The sequence below is a fragment of the Onychostruthus taczanowskii genome, unplaced genomic scaffold (assembly GCF_017590055.1).
Source record: "Onychostruthus taczanowskii isolate IOZ18803 unplaced genomic scaffold, ASM1759005v1 scaffold11, whole genome shotgun sequence".
Taxonomy (NCBI): domain Eukaryota; kingdom Metazoa; phylum Chordata; class Aves; order Passeriformes; family Passeridae; genus Onychostruthus; species Onychostruthus taczanowskii.
The window spans coordinates 3,741,618-3,759,775 of NW_024497629.1; the positions used below are offsets into that span (position 1 = coordinate 3,741,618).

At 36.8% G+C, this 18,158-nt stretch overlaps 1 protein-coding gene across 7 annotated transcripts in view; it reads left to right on the forward strand.

The window, feature by feature from the left end:
• PUM2 (pumilio RNA binding family member 2) overlaps positions 1-18,158 on the forward strand; it is a 66,801-nt gene that overhangs the window by 35,505 nt on the left and 13,138 nt on the right. For 5 of the 7 annotated variants that reach the window (XM_041422041.1, XM_041422050.1, XM_041422059.1 and 2 more), the window contains 5 exons: positions 976-1,115; positions 2,807-2,945; positions 8,053-8,196; positions 9,212-9,493; positions 14,156-14,392. In XM_041422041.1, coding sequence (XP_041277975.1) covers positions 976-1,115; positions 2,807-2,945; positions 8,053-8,196; positions 9,212-9,493; positions 14,156-14,392 — 942 coding nt within the window. The remainder of the gene's footprint in view (positions 1-975; positions 1,116-2,806; positions 2,946-8,052; positions 8,197-9,211; positions 9,494-14,155; positions 14,393-18,158) is intronic. The other 2 variants (XM_041422075.1, XM_041422082.1) reach the window with 1 other exon arrangement.

Sequence of the window (18,158 nt, forward strand, 5' to 3'; positions counted from 1 at the left end):
TCTAAGTTTCTGTTGCCACTGGACTTTCACATACAAAATTTAGGGCTTTTTTTCTGTTCTAGAAGTATTTATCCTTATTAAGGTGAATCTGACTTTGACGGTATGTATTATTTTCAAAAGATGTGACAGCTAGCCTTTCCTTGTATATTTTTGCTAAGTGCATTAATTTTCTAATTCCAGCTTTTCTCATTCCCAGTGGGCATGAGAATAAAGATGGTCTCCAGCATGCTAAAAGGCTCAAACAACAAAGAAACACAGGAAAAATCTGTTAACAAGTTACTAGATATCACTGTGCAACAACATAACTGAGTATTCAAGTCCCAGCTAGTGCTCAGACTTGAGCATAACATTTAAAAAAAAAAACTCCTTTGTTTCCACAAGGTGTTTCACAGGGAAGACAGTAGAAAAAACTAAAAGACAGGTACATATAATGGTTTATATGTACCATCCCCTGATACAGAGAGATTATTCTTCTACAGTTTCTTCATCAATATACTGGAAGAGTTAAGTGTGCCCACTTGGAAGAGCATCATGTATATGCAGGGGAGGCACAGGCAATAGTGTTTATGAGCGAGGGCATCATACAAAAAAGGAGGAATCATAGATGATCAAATTCGCAGTACATCACTACCAGGAGGATAAATTTTCTTCAAACTGTGATGTTCTGAAATGGTCTTTTCTTCCAACCATGAAAACTGATTTTGAATGTTCTTTGGTACACAGACTGAATGCTTTAAGGTTGTTCTTTGTCACATCAGTCTCACAAGGGTATTCATTTTTTCATAGAGAAGATATGACTTCATGTGAATTTTAAAAATTAATCCATTTGTATTCATGTGTCATTTTAGCTAGCATGGAAATTCTTTTTAATACTGTTTTCTGTTCTGAAACTGAGAAGATGGGTCAGTGAAGGATGCTACAAACAGTATTTTAAACAACTGCACTAGATGGAGTAATCGTGTTTTCTGGTTTTAGGTCCTGCTGTGGTTCCACCTCAGTATTATGGTGTTCCATGGGGGGTGTATCCAGCCAATTTATTCCAGCAGCAAGCTGCAGCAGCAAATACCACAGCAAATCAGCAAGCGGCTTCCCAGGCACAGCAGGGACAGCAACCGGTACGTTCAGCATGAAAAGCAGAGGTGCCTCACCTTAACATTCCAGTGTGTAAGAGTCAGCTGCTGGGAAATTTTACATAATTCAGATGTTGCATTTTATTATACAATAAATGAATGTTAAAAACTCTGCATTTCCTTAATCATTGTCATTGTCTCACACCACGTTAAAATTATTTTACAGTCTTGTTTCTTAAGACAATAAGCATTAAAAATGGTTCCTTTCTTCCCGTAGCTGTGGTATTATGTGTGTGGGTGATGCTTCCTGTGTAGTAAATTAATGTTAAGTTTAATCTAGAAAACTGACGTAAGGGGATGAAAAGATACATTCTGGCAATTTCAGGAGGGTATTGTTTCTTTTAAGTTTGGGAAAAAACTGATCTGTGTTTTCATAAATTAGCTGGAAGATTGAATGTTACACGTTTTTCTGCCTCTTTGAAAAGTAGGGAAATAAAGGTGTTACCAGTACTTTTGTTTCTTCACAAGAAGGAAGGATTGCCCAGCTTATTTTTCTGTGACATTAATTGTATTGCAGCATCACCGTGTGCCATATGGTGGTTTTGCCTTGGTGAAGCAAGAGTGAGCAGTTGTTACTAGAACCTGTTGAAAATTCAGTTTCTTTAAATATTTCTTGAAAAATGCTAATTTTCTATTGTTACTCTGGATACATTTTTAAACTATTGTATGAGTTTTCAGTATAAATGAAAGGCAGTTTTGACAAAGGAAAACCCCAAATTTTACAGTGATTTTACACTTGAATGAATGTAGGCATTTCAAAATTTTTACCAGCAATATGGTTAATTTCAATGCCATTCTTAGAAATGTAATAGAAGATGTCTGAGATACCATCTAATTCCAGGGATTTCATCACTGTTTTTATGTTCAGGTGGATATTTCTTTCTACTGATTGTTGTTATTAGTGACCTGCATTGGTAACTGAATGTATATTGTCTCTGCAGTTTCTTTTTGTTTGCTCTGTAAAATAATATTATAGAGAATTTATATATATGCAAACAATATATACAGTTCTTTGTGGGAATATATTGTGAGTTGTATTTCTCCCTTATTTTGGACCTGAAAAAGTTGATTTTAACCAAGAGGAATAGAGTAGCTGCAAGAATTTAGATTGCTTTTCAGTCAGATTCCCGGAGATTCGCTGTCAGAACATAATAAAATACGCCTGCATTGCATGGTGATGGAGTATTATGTGAATGTTTAAAACTTAGTGGGTGCATTATTTACAGCACTGTTGGCAGTGGAGTGTTAATTATTTAGACAAGTTACTACAAGTGCTGAAATACTCAGATTTACATCATTCAATTGCTTGGAAGTAATGTCAACAAATGTGTTCATCAAGGAGGGTCAGGTGTTCAGTTAATAAATAATGTAGGTCATAAAATGTATCACTCTTAGATTTTCTTCCTTCCTTTATACTCATTTCCACTGATGGAACATACCTGAATCCTGGTGTCCAAAGCAGGGCAGATATTTTATGGTCGTGTTGGTCAGCAGAATGGTATATACCTTTTATTCCTTGTATATTCTGGAAACCAACGAGGTGCAAGATTCCCAAAGTGAAAATCAGGGCTGAGAGGCATCAGATACTAAAAGCAACTGCTCTAGATCTTTGTTAGCACATAATAGATTGGTTTCCTTACCTTTTAAGGAAAGGGTGTTGTGTTGGCCTTTTCCAGGTCCTGCGAGCTGGAGCAACTCAGCGCCCGCTCACTCCCAACCAGGGGCAGCAAGGGCAGCAGGCAGAGTCACTTGCAGCAGCTGCAGCAGCAAATCCAGCTTTGGCTTTTGGTCAAGGTCTTGCTACAGGCATGCCAGGTATGTATGTTATTAGTGGATTAAGAGACTCACAGAAAGTAAGAATATTGGTGTTATTAGGTAACAGATTAACAAAGTCCTGTTCCATTTACGATAAGCTGCTTGGAATTGAGTTTTTTAGTTTTATGTTATTCAACTGGTTTAAAATACTGGCACAGTATTTTTAGAGCACAAGAAACTGCTCTAGCATTTGTTGTTTGGAGCATTTTCTCTGTATTTGCTGTTACAAATGTATGCACAAGAAATACAGATTTTTGCAAGGTAATTTCATATATAGTAAAGACAACATATATATGCTGTCTTCAAAAGTCACTTATTCTCTGGTATCTCTGCAACAGGAAGTATTAAGTTTTGCTAGAATGACTTTTATTTGGGACATAATATCTAAAATTCAGAATCCAAAATTAAGACTTTTTAAAAAAAAATAATTCTTGATTGTATCTGAAGATCACAGAATGCTTGGAAGCACTCCAGATGTTGGAGCCTCAGATTCTTTTAGTGTGCATGGCTTCTGACTTCCTGAGGAGTTGTTCCTGTGTTGTGGAGTGGTTATCTTGAAGTTCAACATCTAAGTGTTTGGTACAGTTACCTGAGCAATTTCAGTGTATGTGGCTGTTCTTCAGTACGAAAGTTAAGGCTTTTGCCTAGTAAGTTGGATAATGTTGATCCATTCCTTTGACCTGTACATGTTCTCTCCTTAGTCAACACCACTGTGAGATGCCCTGCAGCCTGGAGCCAGAGTTGTTTGCTGCATGCTCTGGGGCTGCATTGTGCACTTGGCCTCTCGTGAGCAGATTTTAGATTCTAGCTGCAGAGCAGACTAGCTATGGTGTTTTTCCTCTCTGTTTTCTTTTATAACTATAATTTCTATTTCTTCTCATGCACTAGTTATCTTCTGCTTTTAGCATCTTTCTCCTAAAAATGAGGCATCTGCAAAGTGCAGTCCTGGCACCTGCCAAGTGGTGCTTCTGCACCGCACCAAAGCAGTGGATAAGGCCTACAAACAATGAGGCACGTGAGAGATGTTATAACCATCTTTGCACAAGCCTCGAAGGCTTAGCTATAACTTTTTCTTTTTTTTTTCTTTTTTTCTTTTTTTTTGAAGCGGGGGTGGTGTACGTTTGTTCATGGTTACTTATTAGTTCTTACTTTGGATCTGGAGTAGCAGCTGTCTTAAGAGTAGTTCTTAAAACCTGTAACTTCCCCCCTCAGTGGGTGATTGAAAGTAAAACGGAGTGGTCAAATACATAACCTCAGTAGTGAAAGAGCCTGTCCTTTGAAGAAGGTACTTGAAGACTTTTTTTCCTCTTCAACGAGACCCAAAAGGTTTTCTGTGAGGGCAGGAGCCTTTCTCTTCGAGTAGTCTGGGGAAAAAAAAAAAAAGCCAATGTATAAAGCATTAAAATCAACAAGTTCTGTCCATCGGCATAGCATTTTCTGGTTTTATTACCTAGAGGAATTTGAAATGTGACATTGCAGTGGGCAGTATGAAATACAAGTCAGATTTCTTTGTGGCAGATATACAGTATAGGCAAAGTTACAGTGGTTATAGAAAGTATAAATGGGTTACTGGCTGGATAGTAAGTTCTGAATTTGTTTTATTAGAGGATGTGCAGAGATAAGGCTGAGCATGTCTTCATCAGTCCAAGCAAAGGTTATAGGGGTTCAGATTTTGGACAAAGAGAGTTGGGGAGGGGAGAGGATGGCATTTTTAAAATGAGCAGATAATTGGATTGGCAGTAAGGAGTGTCACATCTGTTAAATTTTGTAGAGAGAAGTGCCAAACTGGCATATATTTGTATGTCATCACTGAGGGAAGTTGCACTACTGGATGGATAAGGGCAGTACTAAGGATGAGCTGCATGAGCCAAGAGACCAGATTTCATTTCCTCTCATTCTTTAGATACATTCAAGGTTTGTGTAATAAGAATCAGAAAGTTTTTCAGAGTCTGTGGTTTCTGGAGACATTTAGAAATAATTTCAGCAAAACACCATAGTTACAAACTAGATTGTTCACTTTCGCATTCCCTGCTGATACAGAGACAGTAAGTATAGAGCAATTAAACTCTAAAATAAAAGGTGTGATAAGGAACTGATAGGAAACAGTATGCTTTAGTTTTCTGACTGCATGGGAACACCACTTGAATTCAGTGAACTTGAATGTGAAGGCACTGAAGTGAGATTGATAATTGTTAATTTTGAGAGGAAATTGCACAGCCACAGGGAGAAATGGTGGTGTGATGGAAGGTAATGAAAACTGAAACGGGAAGTGAGGGAATTAGAGAGGAGATGTGCCAAATCACTGCCTTGTCGCTGATAGATAAGTCAGGGGAAGTTTCTAGGCTTGTGCTCAGCTTTCTGGGATGAGGCACAATTTGTGGAATAGTGGAAGGGAAAGGAGATCAAAGTTTGCTGTGAGAGCTCTTCTTCAGTTATTTAATTTGATCTTTGATGGTCTCTCTGAAATTTTATTTTTTATATCAAAGCAAAAAATTTTATACCTTTGAGGCTGCACGTGCACTTAGCAAGGTTTTAGCAATTTCACAAATAGTCCTATGTTGCTTTCTTGTGGTAGATTTAAGTAGAAAGCTGAGGTCTGTTTTGGTTCAGAATGTATTTCAGAAATTGGAAATGTAGATGAACCCATCAGTTCGCATTCACAGCTTGAACCATCTGTGACAATATCTGGATGCTGTTGACCTAGTTTATCATTACTTACTTTAAGTGTACTGTCTATAGGTGGATCATAGGTTCAAATGTCAGGGAAGTATCAAGAGGGCTTGGGCATATTGTAATGTAAAGAACAAGGGCAAATTGCTTCCATTTTTTAATTTAGCAGTCATGAATAAATTATTTTAGAAAATCTAATATTAATGTATTAAACTGCACTAGTATTAATTTCAGTACATTTATTTTATGCAAAGTGTAAGTTATCTCCCCTGCCCCCATCCAGATATTTTGCATTGGAAAATAGCCTTGTTTACATTGTGGGATTGAAGTCATATAAAAAGCTGTATATTAGTGGAAGGGCGTACACATAAAATCAGTAGGTGTTTTAGGCAGTTATACTTAAACAGTTACTGCATTATCCATGGGTTTGTGCATTTGAAGAGGGTAGGTGGGCAGAGTAAATACTGGTAAGCATTAGCCAAGTTCTGAAAAAGTGGTTTCATAAGATACAGCAGGAACAAACAGCAGAACCAACATATTGTTATCAATTGAACGTGCTACACATAAAAGCAGAAATTATGTAGATACTAGTAATTAAACATTGATAATGTGTGCAGGAACATGTGTTATTAAAATGAGCTTTTGTACTGTGTCACTAATCCAATATTTTATGTTATCTGCAGAACTACAGTAAAAGAGACAACAGTTTGTCACCTTTCCCTACCTTGGGCAGGTAGCACCTTTCCTTAGTGATTAAGGGGTAGAGCAGAGCACATCTCTGTAGGTGGAAGAGGCAGTGGCACCACTAGCGAAGTATTTCTGTCTAGTTCAAGTGTAATAACCTGTTTTGGTTGGTTTTAACTGGCCAAATTTTCAGACAAATGATGTGGAGGACAGCTGTCTTGTGCTGTTGGTGGGAAAGAGAAGGTAGATGTGCCTGGAATACAAAGCGAGTAGTGAGCAGTGAGAACAAACAGGTTTAAAATTATAGCAATGATGATTTTTCATAACCAGTTTAATGCATTCACCTCCAGAACTGTGAATTGAACCTAAAGATCTGGATTTTCGTTGCTCCTGTCCTGTTAAGTACTGCCTGAGTCTCCTTAATATCTTCATATTTTCTCAGTGTGTGAGAATTTGGACCTGTGGATCCAGCTTCCCTGCAGAGCACTGTGACTACCAGGCCAGAAGGCAGATGATGTTTCCAGCTCTTTTTTTGGATTGTATCTAGGCAGAGGAGATTAGAGATGTTTTAGAAATTGAGGAGGAGAAAATATGACTTGGAAGGCTGGTGATTGTAGTACTTACCTTAAATCAGAGGTCCAGTTATGTTCAGGTCCATATGTATTTCAGAGAGAAATCTGCTAGACCTAGTTCTGAACATAAGAGGCAACTTATGGGAACAGCTGACTTAAAATAGAATGCAAAATCTTTGTTCTTACATGTACAAAAATAGATGTGTGACTTTTGCAATCTTGTCTTTTTTCTTAATACTGTTAGTATATATTTGAACATGGGAGGAATATTGAAATTAGATTGGGTTTTGTTTTATTGCTTCATAAGAATTGTCAACCTAACAATTAGAAATTGTTGTATTTTAAATATTGGCACTCTATCTTAGATTATCGTAGCTTGTCTTCCATTTTTGAGGGATTCTTATTCCAATTCATCTACTTCACTACAAAGTGTCAAGAGCCTTAATATGAATTCTCTTGCTCTTGTTCTAAACAAAGGGTTTTTTTGCTTGGCTTTCTTTTGTCTCTGTTGCTTTTCTTCATTCATATATTGTATCCTGTATTCCTTCCTACTGCTTGCTTTTCTCCTTTTTCAACTCCTCTTCCTTTTCATCAATTCCAGTTCTTAACTGTCAGCTGAATTAAGTGTTATGCTTGGATTACAGTCTTTTTTATTCCTGTGAACCTGGCTGGTCCAAGATACTCCTGCACACACAGCATTCCTTTCCTAATGTGTTTTTTGCAGACAGACTTTTATGTGTGGTTAGCTAATGTGTGGAATTGCCAGACTTGCATTTAGCTCAGCCTTTTAATTGTGCATGTCTCAAGAGATTCTCCATGTGCAAAGGAGTACAAGAGAAAAATATTTTAAACAGCTGAAGGAAATTGATTTGATAATGATCCAAATCTGCCAATTGTGTTGTACCTGTACCTTCCCACTGTGGTGTTAGAAACTTTAACCTTGACGGTAAGTTCAATTTTAGACTCATTTTAGCAGTTATTTTTGTTGTAAAAAACTACTTGAGGCATTTCTAAATCTGATTTTGTCCCAGTGTTTTATGATCTTTACTGCTTTTACTTTGATGTCCAGTTGATACTCAAAGGCTGTGGCAGAAATGCTGGTTTGTAGTTTGTGGTTAGAATTCTATTTCAGGGAGAGAGAAATGCTGTGTACCACTGATCCTGTCTCCTGTGTTGTGCAGGTTACCAGGTGCTGGCTCCCACTGCCTATTACGATCAGACTGGTGCCTTAGTAGTAGGCCCTGGAGCGAGAACTGGCCTTGGCGCACCGGTCAGATTGGTGGCCTCAACTCCTGTTCTAATCAGTTCTGCAGCAGCACAAGCAGGTAAATATTTAATCCTGCACAGAGGTTTCTTTCACTTCTCTACTGAATCCTAACAGTAATGTTGATTAGTATTTGACATCATTGTTTTCTATGCATCTGTGAAGTTTTCTAGTTGTGAAGGATATACTGTGCATGCTTGCTTTTTTATTCTGTCTTCTCCTGTTCGTTTTCACAGATGGGGTTTCCATTTTTAATTGGAATTTACAGTCCTCTTCCCATACATACACAGGCATGTTTCTGCAACTGTTACTTGTCCTATAGGAACATTTTTCTCCTTCCTCTCCCCATGCATTATAACATGCACTTCTCATCAGTCCCCTTAAATGGTGTCCTCTAGGAAGCATCATTTCATTGCTTCGGCCTGGCAGAAGATGGACTGCTCTGGACCCTTGCTATACCTTTCTCATGGAACTTGTTTTCTCCTGAAAAATGTGGCAAGGAGAAAGCTATGTCTAGAATGGAAAGCCAAACAGGCAAATTAGTTATATCAGAACTCTCTAGTTTCCTTCTTTTTTACCAGTGTAAGATCTAGAATTATTTTACTGAACAATTTGTTGCATTTGTTAAATTAAAATCTAGAATATTAACCCTGGATAATTAACTTAATCTGTTCAGAAAATTAGATTTTAAGTTAATCTGTCCGCTTCTTTCTCTATGCAGAACTCGCTTTTGATAGCTGAAGATGTCTTTGAATAACTTAGCTGCAATTCTGCCACTGCAACTTTGGATAGAAATTAACAGTAAACAGTAATGTCTTATATGTTTACATTGGAAATTCCCTCAGTTACATTAACAATTCTGCAGCCTTGATTAGCCTAAAACATGTGCTGTGTTCACCTTTTTTCCTTGAGTAATTAAGGTTGTGTAATACTATTAAGTCTCTTAGTCCTTCAATATGTGTATTTCTGCTTGTTTTTAAGAGGGCTTCAAGAAAATACAATTTAGTTCTGAATAATCCATTTTCAGTCAGAAATGTTCGAGAGAGTAATTATGATTGAAAACATGTGTTTTACAGCTGCAGCTGCTTCAGCTGGAGGAACAGCAAACAATCTCGCGGGAGCCACGAACGGTCTATTTCGGCCACTTGGTGCCCAGCCACAGCAACAGCAACAGCAAACAAATAGTAGCCTACAATCCAATTCATTTTATGGCAGTAACTCTTTGACAAATAACTCCCAGAGCAGTTCCCTTTTTTCACATGGTCCTGGCCAACCAGGAAGCACATCTCTTGGCTTTGGAAGTAGCAGCTCTTTAGGAGCAGCTATCGGCTCTGCACTTGGTGGATTTGGCTCATCAGGTAGGTTGTTAATTTAGTGAGGACATTCTGTGAGACTTTTGTGCTAAGGAAAAAAATGTATCTGTATCAGGCATCATGTATATACATACATTTCTAAAAATAATGAAAAATAGGTTGTATAAGTTTAAAACAAATTATAGGGGAAAAAGACAAGTTTTTAAAATTCACTTGGGTTCTGTATAGAAGATGGCATTTTTGAACAATATCCTGTAGTCACAGGTATCTCCAAAATACTTTTCCATACTGATCACTGTACTGTGCCCCAGAAGTTTGTTACTGTTTTTCAGTAAGCTGCTTTTGTTTTCAAGGAAGCCTTCATTCTGTGGTTAAAATAACAATGGATGATAGTGAAGATATACATTCTTCTGTTTTAATAAACATACAAGAAAAGTTCCTAATTTTCTTTTTAATAAATCAAACAGCATATGACTTTCTAAATTTGATCTAATATCAAAGTGCTTTTTTTTCCATAAGATTGTAAAGGATTTATAAAACAAAAATACCTAATACCCAAGAATAGTCCTTGTTAGCTCCACCAGGTTTAATCTTAGATATAGGTAAGCCTAAATAGTTCTGTGCACGTTTGGGGCCTTTAATTACTTCAACTGAATATTACCAACCTGTTTGTATTTAAAAAGAAAAATCATTCTGTCACGTTTCTGCTCCAAAGCAGAAATTTCATATTCACACAGTTTTTAAACATGCAAGGTAGGTTTTCTTATATTTCAGATTCAGTTTTAATAAGACAAGATAAATATTTTCTAAGAATATCTCTTTTTGCTATTAATCTCTAAGTTTACAGCACTGAATTGCTTCTTATTACTAATATTTTAATGAAATCAGGGGAGCATGTTTGATCTTGCATATCTTGCAGATGAGTAGAAATTGGGGGAATTTTATGCACTGTAACAGTATGCTTTGCAAAATAAAGGAAAATAAGCGCTAAAGAAAGTAATTTTTAAAAAATTACAGAATGGCCTAATATGTGGGGGAGGAAAAACAGAAGGAAAAGCACACCCTTCAGTATAAAGTCATGGTAGTTGTTATTTGGTAACTGTTGACTAGTGGCATCAAGTATATTGGATCCCAACACAGAGGTTTTTTCTCGGTGTTAATTTTCATAAAATAATCGTAAAAATTATTTACTTTAACAAAATTAATGCTAGGAAGTTCAAAATCAGGTTTTTTCACTGATCCTGTCCAGTATTTGATTTTAAAGAGGAGACCTAAAACATCCCATGTTCAATTAAAAAAAAAAAAAAAAGAGGCTACTCAGTAGTGTAGGTTTTCTTAATTTTTCCTTAATTTACAGCAAGTAAATTTTATTTACAAAATCGTGCTATCCAATAGTATGTAATATAACTTGTCCTGAGCTATTTGTAAGGTTTCAGTGAATTCTTAGCAGCTGTGTTTCACTCTAGGTACAGTTTCATTACAGTGGTAGATAGTCATAATAAATATATATATCTTTAATACCCTGCAACTATTTAAGGTCTCTAGATAGAATTGATTTAAGCCATAAAAGTTTTTATCCAATGAAGAATCTCCATTGAACACAAATTTTAGTTGTGTATCTACTTAAGAAAATCAGCATAGCTTTTCCTGGCACAGGAGATTAAGCCTTTTTCTTGTAGCAAAGGTCAGTTACAGAGCTTTGTCCAAAGCCCTCAGCAGAGAGAGCACATGCTGAAATCTTGCAGCAGTATCCAGGGTGATTTAATTAGTGTGGTAGTTAGCACAGGGAAGCAGGAACCCTATGCTTTTGCAGTTTGAGCAGTGCTGATGAAAGGTGCTATCTGAAATATTTTTAGTAGTATTAGAATAAAAGTATATTGAAACTGCCCTTCTGCCAAGTATAAATTGTACTTGCCCTAATAGCCACTTTAAAAATGCTTCCTGGTTTTTTTTAGAGTTCAAGCCTGTATATGTATATGAATTGAATTACACTGATGAGCACTTAAGTGGTGTTTATGCATATTGAGGCAAATTGAAAGTTTAATTTTTTACATTCCATGGTTTCAGCTTCTTTGTAACTCCCATCAGTGTGTTGAAAATGTTGAATTTCAGTTAAAATATAGCCATGAAGATTTATAGATGGCAGAACGCATTTTGCCCTTATGTTTTCAGTTTTTGCATGGGGCAAAAATAGCTGCAAAAAATGCGAAGGTGAGCATGTTCTAGCTTGAATGACTGAACAAAGTAACAACTGAAAGCGGCAAACATACCATATAAATGACTGTATGTGCTCACAGTCTCTGTTCTTTTATAATAAAGTTATTCATACTCCTTTTTAAAGGTTTAGGTGCATGATGATAAGTTACTGCAGCTTAACAGGTAGCCAAGAATTAGATCAACTGTGGCAGCTTTCCAGATGCCGCCTTCTGGCTTGTAACAGCTGTAAAGGAATTGGAATAGCTTAGTGAGGGGGGCAGAGGAGTAACCTAATGCAACTTATCTTGTGGATTTTGTGAGCTTTGCTTGTTTTGTGTGTGAAAATGCAGCTCAGCTGCTTTGTGGTAACTTGTTAAACTGCAGTAATTTAGCCGGGTAAGAAACACTGAAAGATGGAAAAATGGCAGTCCATCATGTAGCATTGTATTAACATTTATATGGTTCACTGAGCCAGAGCCTGTAGAGCTGGTCTCAAGGCTTGAGTTTTCTTTCAGCTGTTGCCTTAATTTGCTCTTCTGGTTTCTTATTCTCAATCTCCTTGCCTAGTTAGTCCAGTATCTTTTCCTTCTGGTTTCTCCTCCAGTATGTCTTCCTCCCCAGTTTCCAGGCAACATTTATCTCCTGCTTCCCTCCCAAGTATGTTTCTGTTTCTACTTGTACTGTGTGGTGTTCCCATCATCAGCTTACTATTCAGTCTTTTTGCCCCACAGTCACATACACCTTCTACAGCCTAACTTTTCTTCAGATCTGCTTTCTTCTCATCCTCAGTCCCACTGAAAGTGCTTGCCAGTTTTTCTTGCAGTCTCTTTGTTGGCTCCTTTGTCTTACCTTTCTCTCTTCCTCCTGGTTTCCTTTTTTCTCTTTCCCCTCTCCCTAGTCTACTTCTTGTGTTTGGCTTTTGTCTCCCCGGCACTTGAAATAGAAAACTCCCTTTCCTCATTGCCTCATGGGCCTTTCCAAGACAAGGTGGAATCTTGGACAGCAGTTTCAGAGTCTGTTTTTGACATGGCACACTGAAGTTCAATTGCAGGCACAGCCTTAATCAGCCGCCTCAGATGTGCTGTGTATGGTCAGGAATTAAAGTTTTCAGCTATGAGTCTGTAGCAGATCTGTGCTGAACTTGGATGAACTGTGATTTTGCAAAGGTTTTTAGTCCATTCTAAGAGTGCGAAAATAAAGGTCCCCTGTTGCTGGCATATTTGGTCTGAGTGCATGAAAGCATCAACTTCTCAAAGAGTTAGCTAGATGATTTTGGTAAGGATAAAGCACCTTTCTTTGCCAGTATTTCTGAAATGGCAATGTTTAGACAAAAGTTGTATTAAAGATTTTGTCCAAGCATGTTCCTGCCATGTTGTTAATGTTATGAGAAAACAAATTAGTGTCTTAAAAATGGGAAGTTTCAGGCAACCTTTATACTGTTCCATGCTGCCAGCTTTAGTAGGAAGGCATATGAAAAGGATAAAGGTTATGGAAGTAAAAATTCTGGCCTTTCCTTTTTAAGTTGAAGTAGTCAATAGTAGTAATCAATTTTCCAAATTCAGCTTAAAGATATTTGTTATTAAAACATCCATAATCTTGGTTTGGTTCATGATTATAATAATGTTCAGTATTAGCACTCTAGTTTAATACTTCGCTAGTATGCAGCAGATACTCGAATTTAACATTTCTAAAAGCTTTTTATTGTTCTCCTAATTTGTCCTAGACTGCTCATCGCCCTGCTGAACGCTGCTGTGCAGGATAACCAATCCTTCACTAATACACTGTTATCCAAAGCCTCTAGTCTAATTTGACTTTCAGAAACACTGATAGCAGTAAAATCACATTTTTAATTTCTCACTTAATTTTCCTATCTCTGCTGTGCTTCTCATCTTCTTTCTTGGCCTATTCCCTCTTTATAATATCTTTTCAAAACACTTCTTTGAGAGCCATAATTCTCATAGGGAATTTAAAGTAGTCATTTTTTTCCTACAGGTCAGGGGTTCACAAATGAGGAAGTTCAGAAAAAGCTGAACAGCAAAATAAATTATTGTGTGAACCCTTAAACAACAACTAATTTCCTCTAGACTTTTTCCTGAAATGAATGTCACTGTCTGACTAATAATTTGTGGTGGAAAAAAATTATCAAATAATTTAGTGGCAATATTTTTAGACTCATTTATCCTAAAAAGTGACAGTGTAATCTAATCTTATAAATTCCGTATTTGTCCCAAAGCCTGAAGTCAGGCATTTAAAACAGAGTACTGCAATATTACTGTGAGAAGTCTAGTGTGAAATGTTGAAAGACGTGGACTTTGGTGAAATTATTTGCCAGTGGTATGTTTATACCCACTTAGATTTACTTAAAAGCATGTGTGGTTATCACAGTAATTGTCTTTGTCATAACGATTGCTGTAATTATTGTGATCGCATCTGTTGTTGCCCAGCTGTAGTTGGGGATAGGTTTTATTCAGTTGACACTGTGTAATTAGGGTCTTTTTATTTCTTCTTCAGTTGGCAGTTCTGCAAGTAGTAGTGCCACAAGGAGAGATTCTCTATCTACTAGCTCTGACTTGTACAAAAGATCTAGTAGCAGCCTAGCACCCATAGGGCAGCCATTTTACAATAGTCTGGGATTTTCCTCCTCTCCAAGTCCAATAGGCATGCCTCTGCCAAGCCAAACGCCAGGACATTCACTTACGCCACCGCCATCACTTTCATCACATGGATCCTCATCCAGTTTGCATTTAGGTAAAAAAAACAAAAACAAAAAACCAAAAAAACACTTTTTGTTTGTATGTGTGTATGTATTTCTATGTGTAAAATATATGTTGCATAAGAGATGTCACGTTACCTTTGCTGTTAAACAGTTTTGTAATGAAGAGGGGCCATTCCTGAAAGGTGAAGAGCACATTCAGATGCTCATTGATGTGACAGTGCAGGGCACTCAGCTTTTGGCAGTATTGGGCCAACAACTGATTTTTCTTCCCTTGCAGAAGCCCAGTAGAGAGCCCAGTAAGAATTATTGGTCCTCTTTCTATTATGTTTCCACAGTATGACCAGCAAAGGTGCATTATTTTCGTTTCTCCTCCACTGTGTTGCCACTTCAAGGACATTTAGATTATGTGTTTAACAGTGAAGTGACTTTCATTAATGCCCCTTGCCATGATAAAGTAGAAAAGTGAGCAGTGCTCTCTCTCAATGTAAAATGTACTGAAAGGTGATTTTTGAATCGGTTAACCTCATGGCCCAATTACTTTGTCAGGAAGACAGTAGCTTATCACCAGGCTGATGGAAGGAGACAAAAAAAAGCATTTGTCAAAGAAGTAGCAAAAGGCATTGTTAGTGGTGGCTCTCTGTTATCAGATTCCTTATTTTTTAAGGAATGCTGAAAATAATTTCTCAAATGGGTTTTTTTGGCTAGTAAGGTGACATGGGAGGTCAACCTTTCTTTAAAAATAAAAGATCTAAAGAAACTACCACAGTGTACAGTATATTTGGAAGATAATGCCTCTAACCTGAGGTTAGCTAGTACAGTTTTTCTTTTCTGCTGCAAATATTTGCAGTCATTTAATTTGAATGCTAAAAATCATACAGTGAAACTGGATGTAATTCAAGACCGAGTTGCCAGTTGCTCTACTAACTGTTCAATGCACAGTTCCATGCTTGCAATAGGCAGCATAATCCCCTATATTTTAGTGGAAATAAAACAGGAAACAAAATTTTTAAATGCCTACCAGAATTCACCTTTAGTGAGAAATGTGTGAGTGATTTGTATAACAAGGGTAAATAATTAAAATATATTACATTTGCAGTACAGTATCCCATTCAAGGTTAAGTGCTGAATACCCAAAATAAAACTGGGCAAGGGGATGTTTCAGCACGTTTTATTTTTTTTTACTTACCTTTTTTCCTTTTTCAGGTCTACAAAGTGCACCTTTGGGCTGAGACCAAGCATGGAAAGTTTCAGCCCAAATGGAGGCTTTTGAGAAAGTTCTGAACATCTGACAATGGGGTTATCATGGAAATCTTTTACTTTCTTTCTTTTCAAAGTACTCTCACCATAGTTTTCATATTGCTGAAAACTATACTTAAACCAAATTTTGGAAGGCATTATCTAAAATTTAAAACATTCAAAGTTTTGTTTGTTTCACATTTAATAAATGTTGAAAGACTTTTTCAGTTCTGAGAAAATAGGCTGTGATCAGTACAGAGAATTGCCTCTGTCAGCAGAAATTGTTAAATACTGACTTTGACCCATTTTGAACTGTTTGGCAATGTCAACTAAGCCTAATAGCTTGTTAAAATCATGTACTAGATCAGTGTGTAACTGCCAGAATATACAGTTGTACTCTGAAAATTGACACAACCGTGTTAGCTTCCATGTGTCCTCTTCATCATCTTAAGTGAAGTGGACCTTGATTACTGATAAACTTTTTGCTGTATTACAAAATCAGCCTGAAATTTAGAAATGGAGGACTTTTGGATATTTGCTTTCACAAAAAATGGGAAAAAATGCAGTAATCTTTTTTAGCCTTTCTGCCCTGTGCCATATGTTTGCACAGTTGCATTCAAAGTGCACCATCTAAGAGTTTAAGCCTATTTCTGCAGTTAATTGTCTGTCTTGTTATATTTATTCCAATATGTTCATCAGCCACTCTTGGAAGCATGTTTTGTTCTCACATACAAAAAATAAAAAAATCAAAGGTTTCTCACCAAGTGAGAAGTTAGACCTGAAATCAAACAGGGAGTGTATTTTAAGAAGGGTATGGTTATTATGTAGTCACTTTTCAGAGTAGAACAACATTGTAAGCTCATGTCTGCATGCAGTTTCCATTGGTATTCTGATAATGCCTGTCAAATGCAGCTCTCCCTCCACCTTCCAAACCAGTCCTGCCTGCTTGTATCAACAGGTTCCTCTAAGTTTAACTCTTGTTTTAAAATGGGCCTCAAACTCGGTTGCTCCTGTTTCAGGCACCAGAATCTAGAGCACAACACTGGGAAAGGGTGCATGGTTTTATAACCCCTTTGTCAGACACTGCTGCAATTTGTAGCTTAAAAGAACAATTTCCCTTTTACAAGAAATTTGTGATATTTTACTGTTTTTCTCTTCTCACCAACTTTTATCCAATATCCTAAAATAGGAATGTGCTAATGACTTTGTGCTAGTGTCAGTTTTCCTGTATTTGAAGGGATTTGTCAGATGTCTGTAACTGCTTCTTTACTGTAATCAGCTGGAGCAGTAAGGTCATGAATTTGAACTACCCTTTCACTCCCAAGTACAAGAAACTGCAAGAGGAAGTGGTTTTCCATTGTTATAAAAAATCCTTTTAGATTGGTAGTCCTTACCCTGTTTGATGGTACATTGCAGCATTTTAAGAATAGAGTTCTGGTGTAGAGTAGGATTTCTAAAATCTGGGCTTTTGGAAGTAATTGTTTCCTGAGTGTTGCAAGCCAGGTTTGTTAGCAGTGGGGATTGGTGTTTCACCTTCAGAGATGGTCATTCTGGGTAAAGGCCCCTTGGCAAGGCAGTGTGGGGAGCTTTGTATTGCCTCAGCTGTGTCCCTCCTCTATAGGGCTGCAGTGAACCAGTCATTATAAACATGTGCATTGATTCCTAAAATATACATAGATCTGTGTAATTCTGTTTTCCATATGAAGATGAAACTTTAAGCTTAGGATGAGCTGAAGCTACTTTTCTACAGATGAACAAATATGTAATAGAAATTAAATTTAAAGCATTTATATACACGTATATGTGTTACTAAAAAATACTGCTGACACATGTAAATAAGTTACTCTGCAGTAGATGTGTTTTCTGTCTTCATTAGAAATAATTGAAAAAATACTTTGATAAATACTAACAGACTAATGCTGTCAAAATAAATGTGCCTGGATCTAGTTTTTCATATTTTTTCATGTTATCCTTAACATTAAATATGTTAAGGAGTCAGTAATTTAACATGCTTTGTGTCCTTGAAACTTAGGCTCTGATTTAAATGATCTATATCCCCTTTATATCTCTCTGCCTTTTCCTCCCTATGGATTATCCATGGGGGTTTAGGTTCAATTAAACTGTAAAACAATTTAGTATTACTCAGTGCTTTGGAGATTTTTGTTCTATGAGATCAGAAGTGGTAGCTAATTGATTATCTGAAGAATGAACTGCACACTTCATTCCCCAAGAGTTTGGAATTGTGTGGCTATACTGATGTCTAATAAGTACTTTAATTTTTCAGTGCTTTATTCAGTAGGATATGTTCCCCAAATAACTTACAAGATATAGGCTGTTACTTTCCTAGTTTGGTGAAGAAAATAGGCCGTTGTACTCACAATTATGTCTGCAGGTAATAAGTATCTAAGACAATATGCCTTTATTTTGGGAGTTTTACTGTTTTTCAAATCTGCAGAGTTGCAACTGAGCCATAGCATTGCTGTAATTAAAGGTTATGTGAAAATAAAAGCTAATTACTAATTAAATTACTCTTTTTTATAATAGTATCCAGTGTTTTACAAG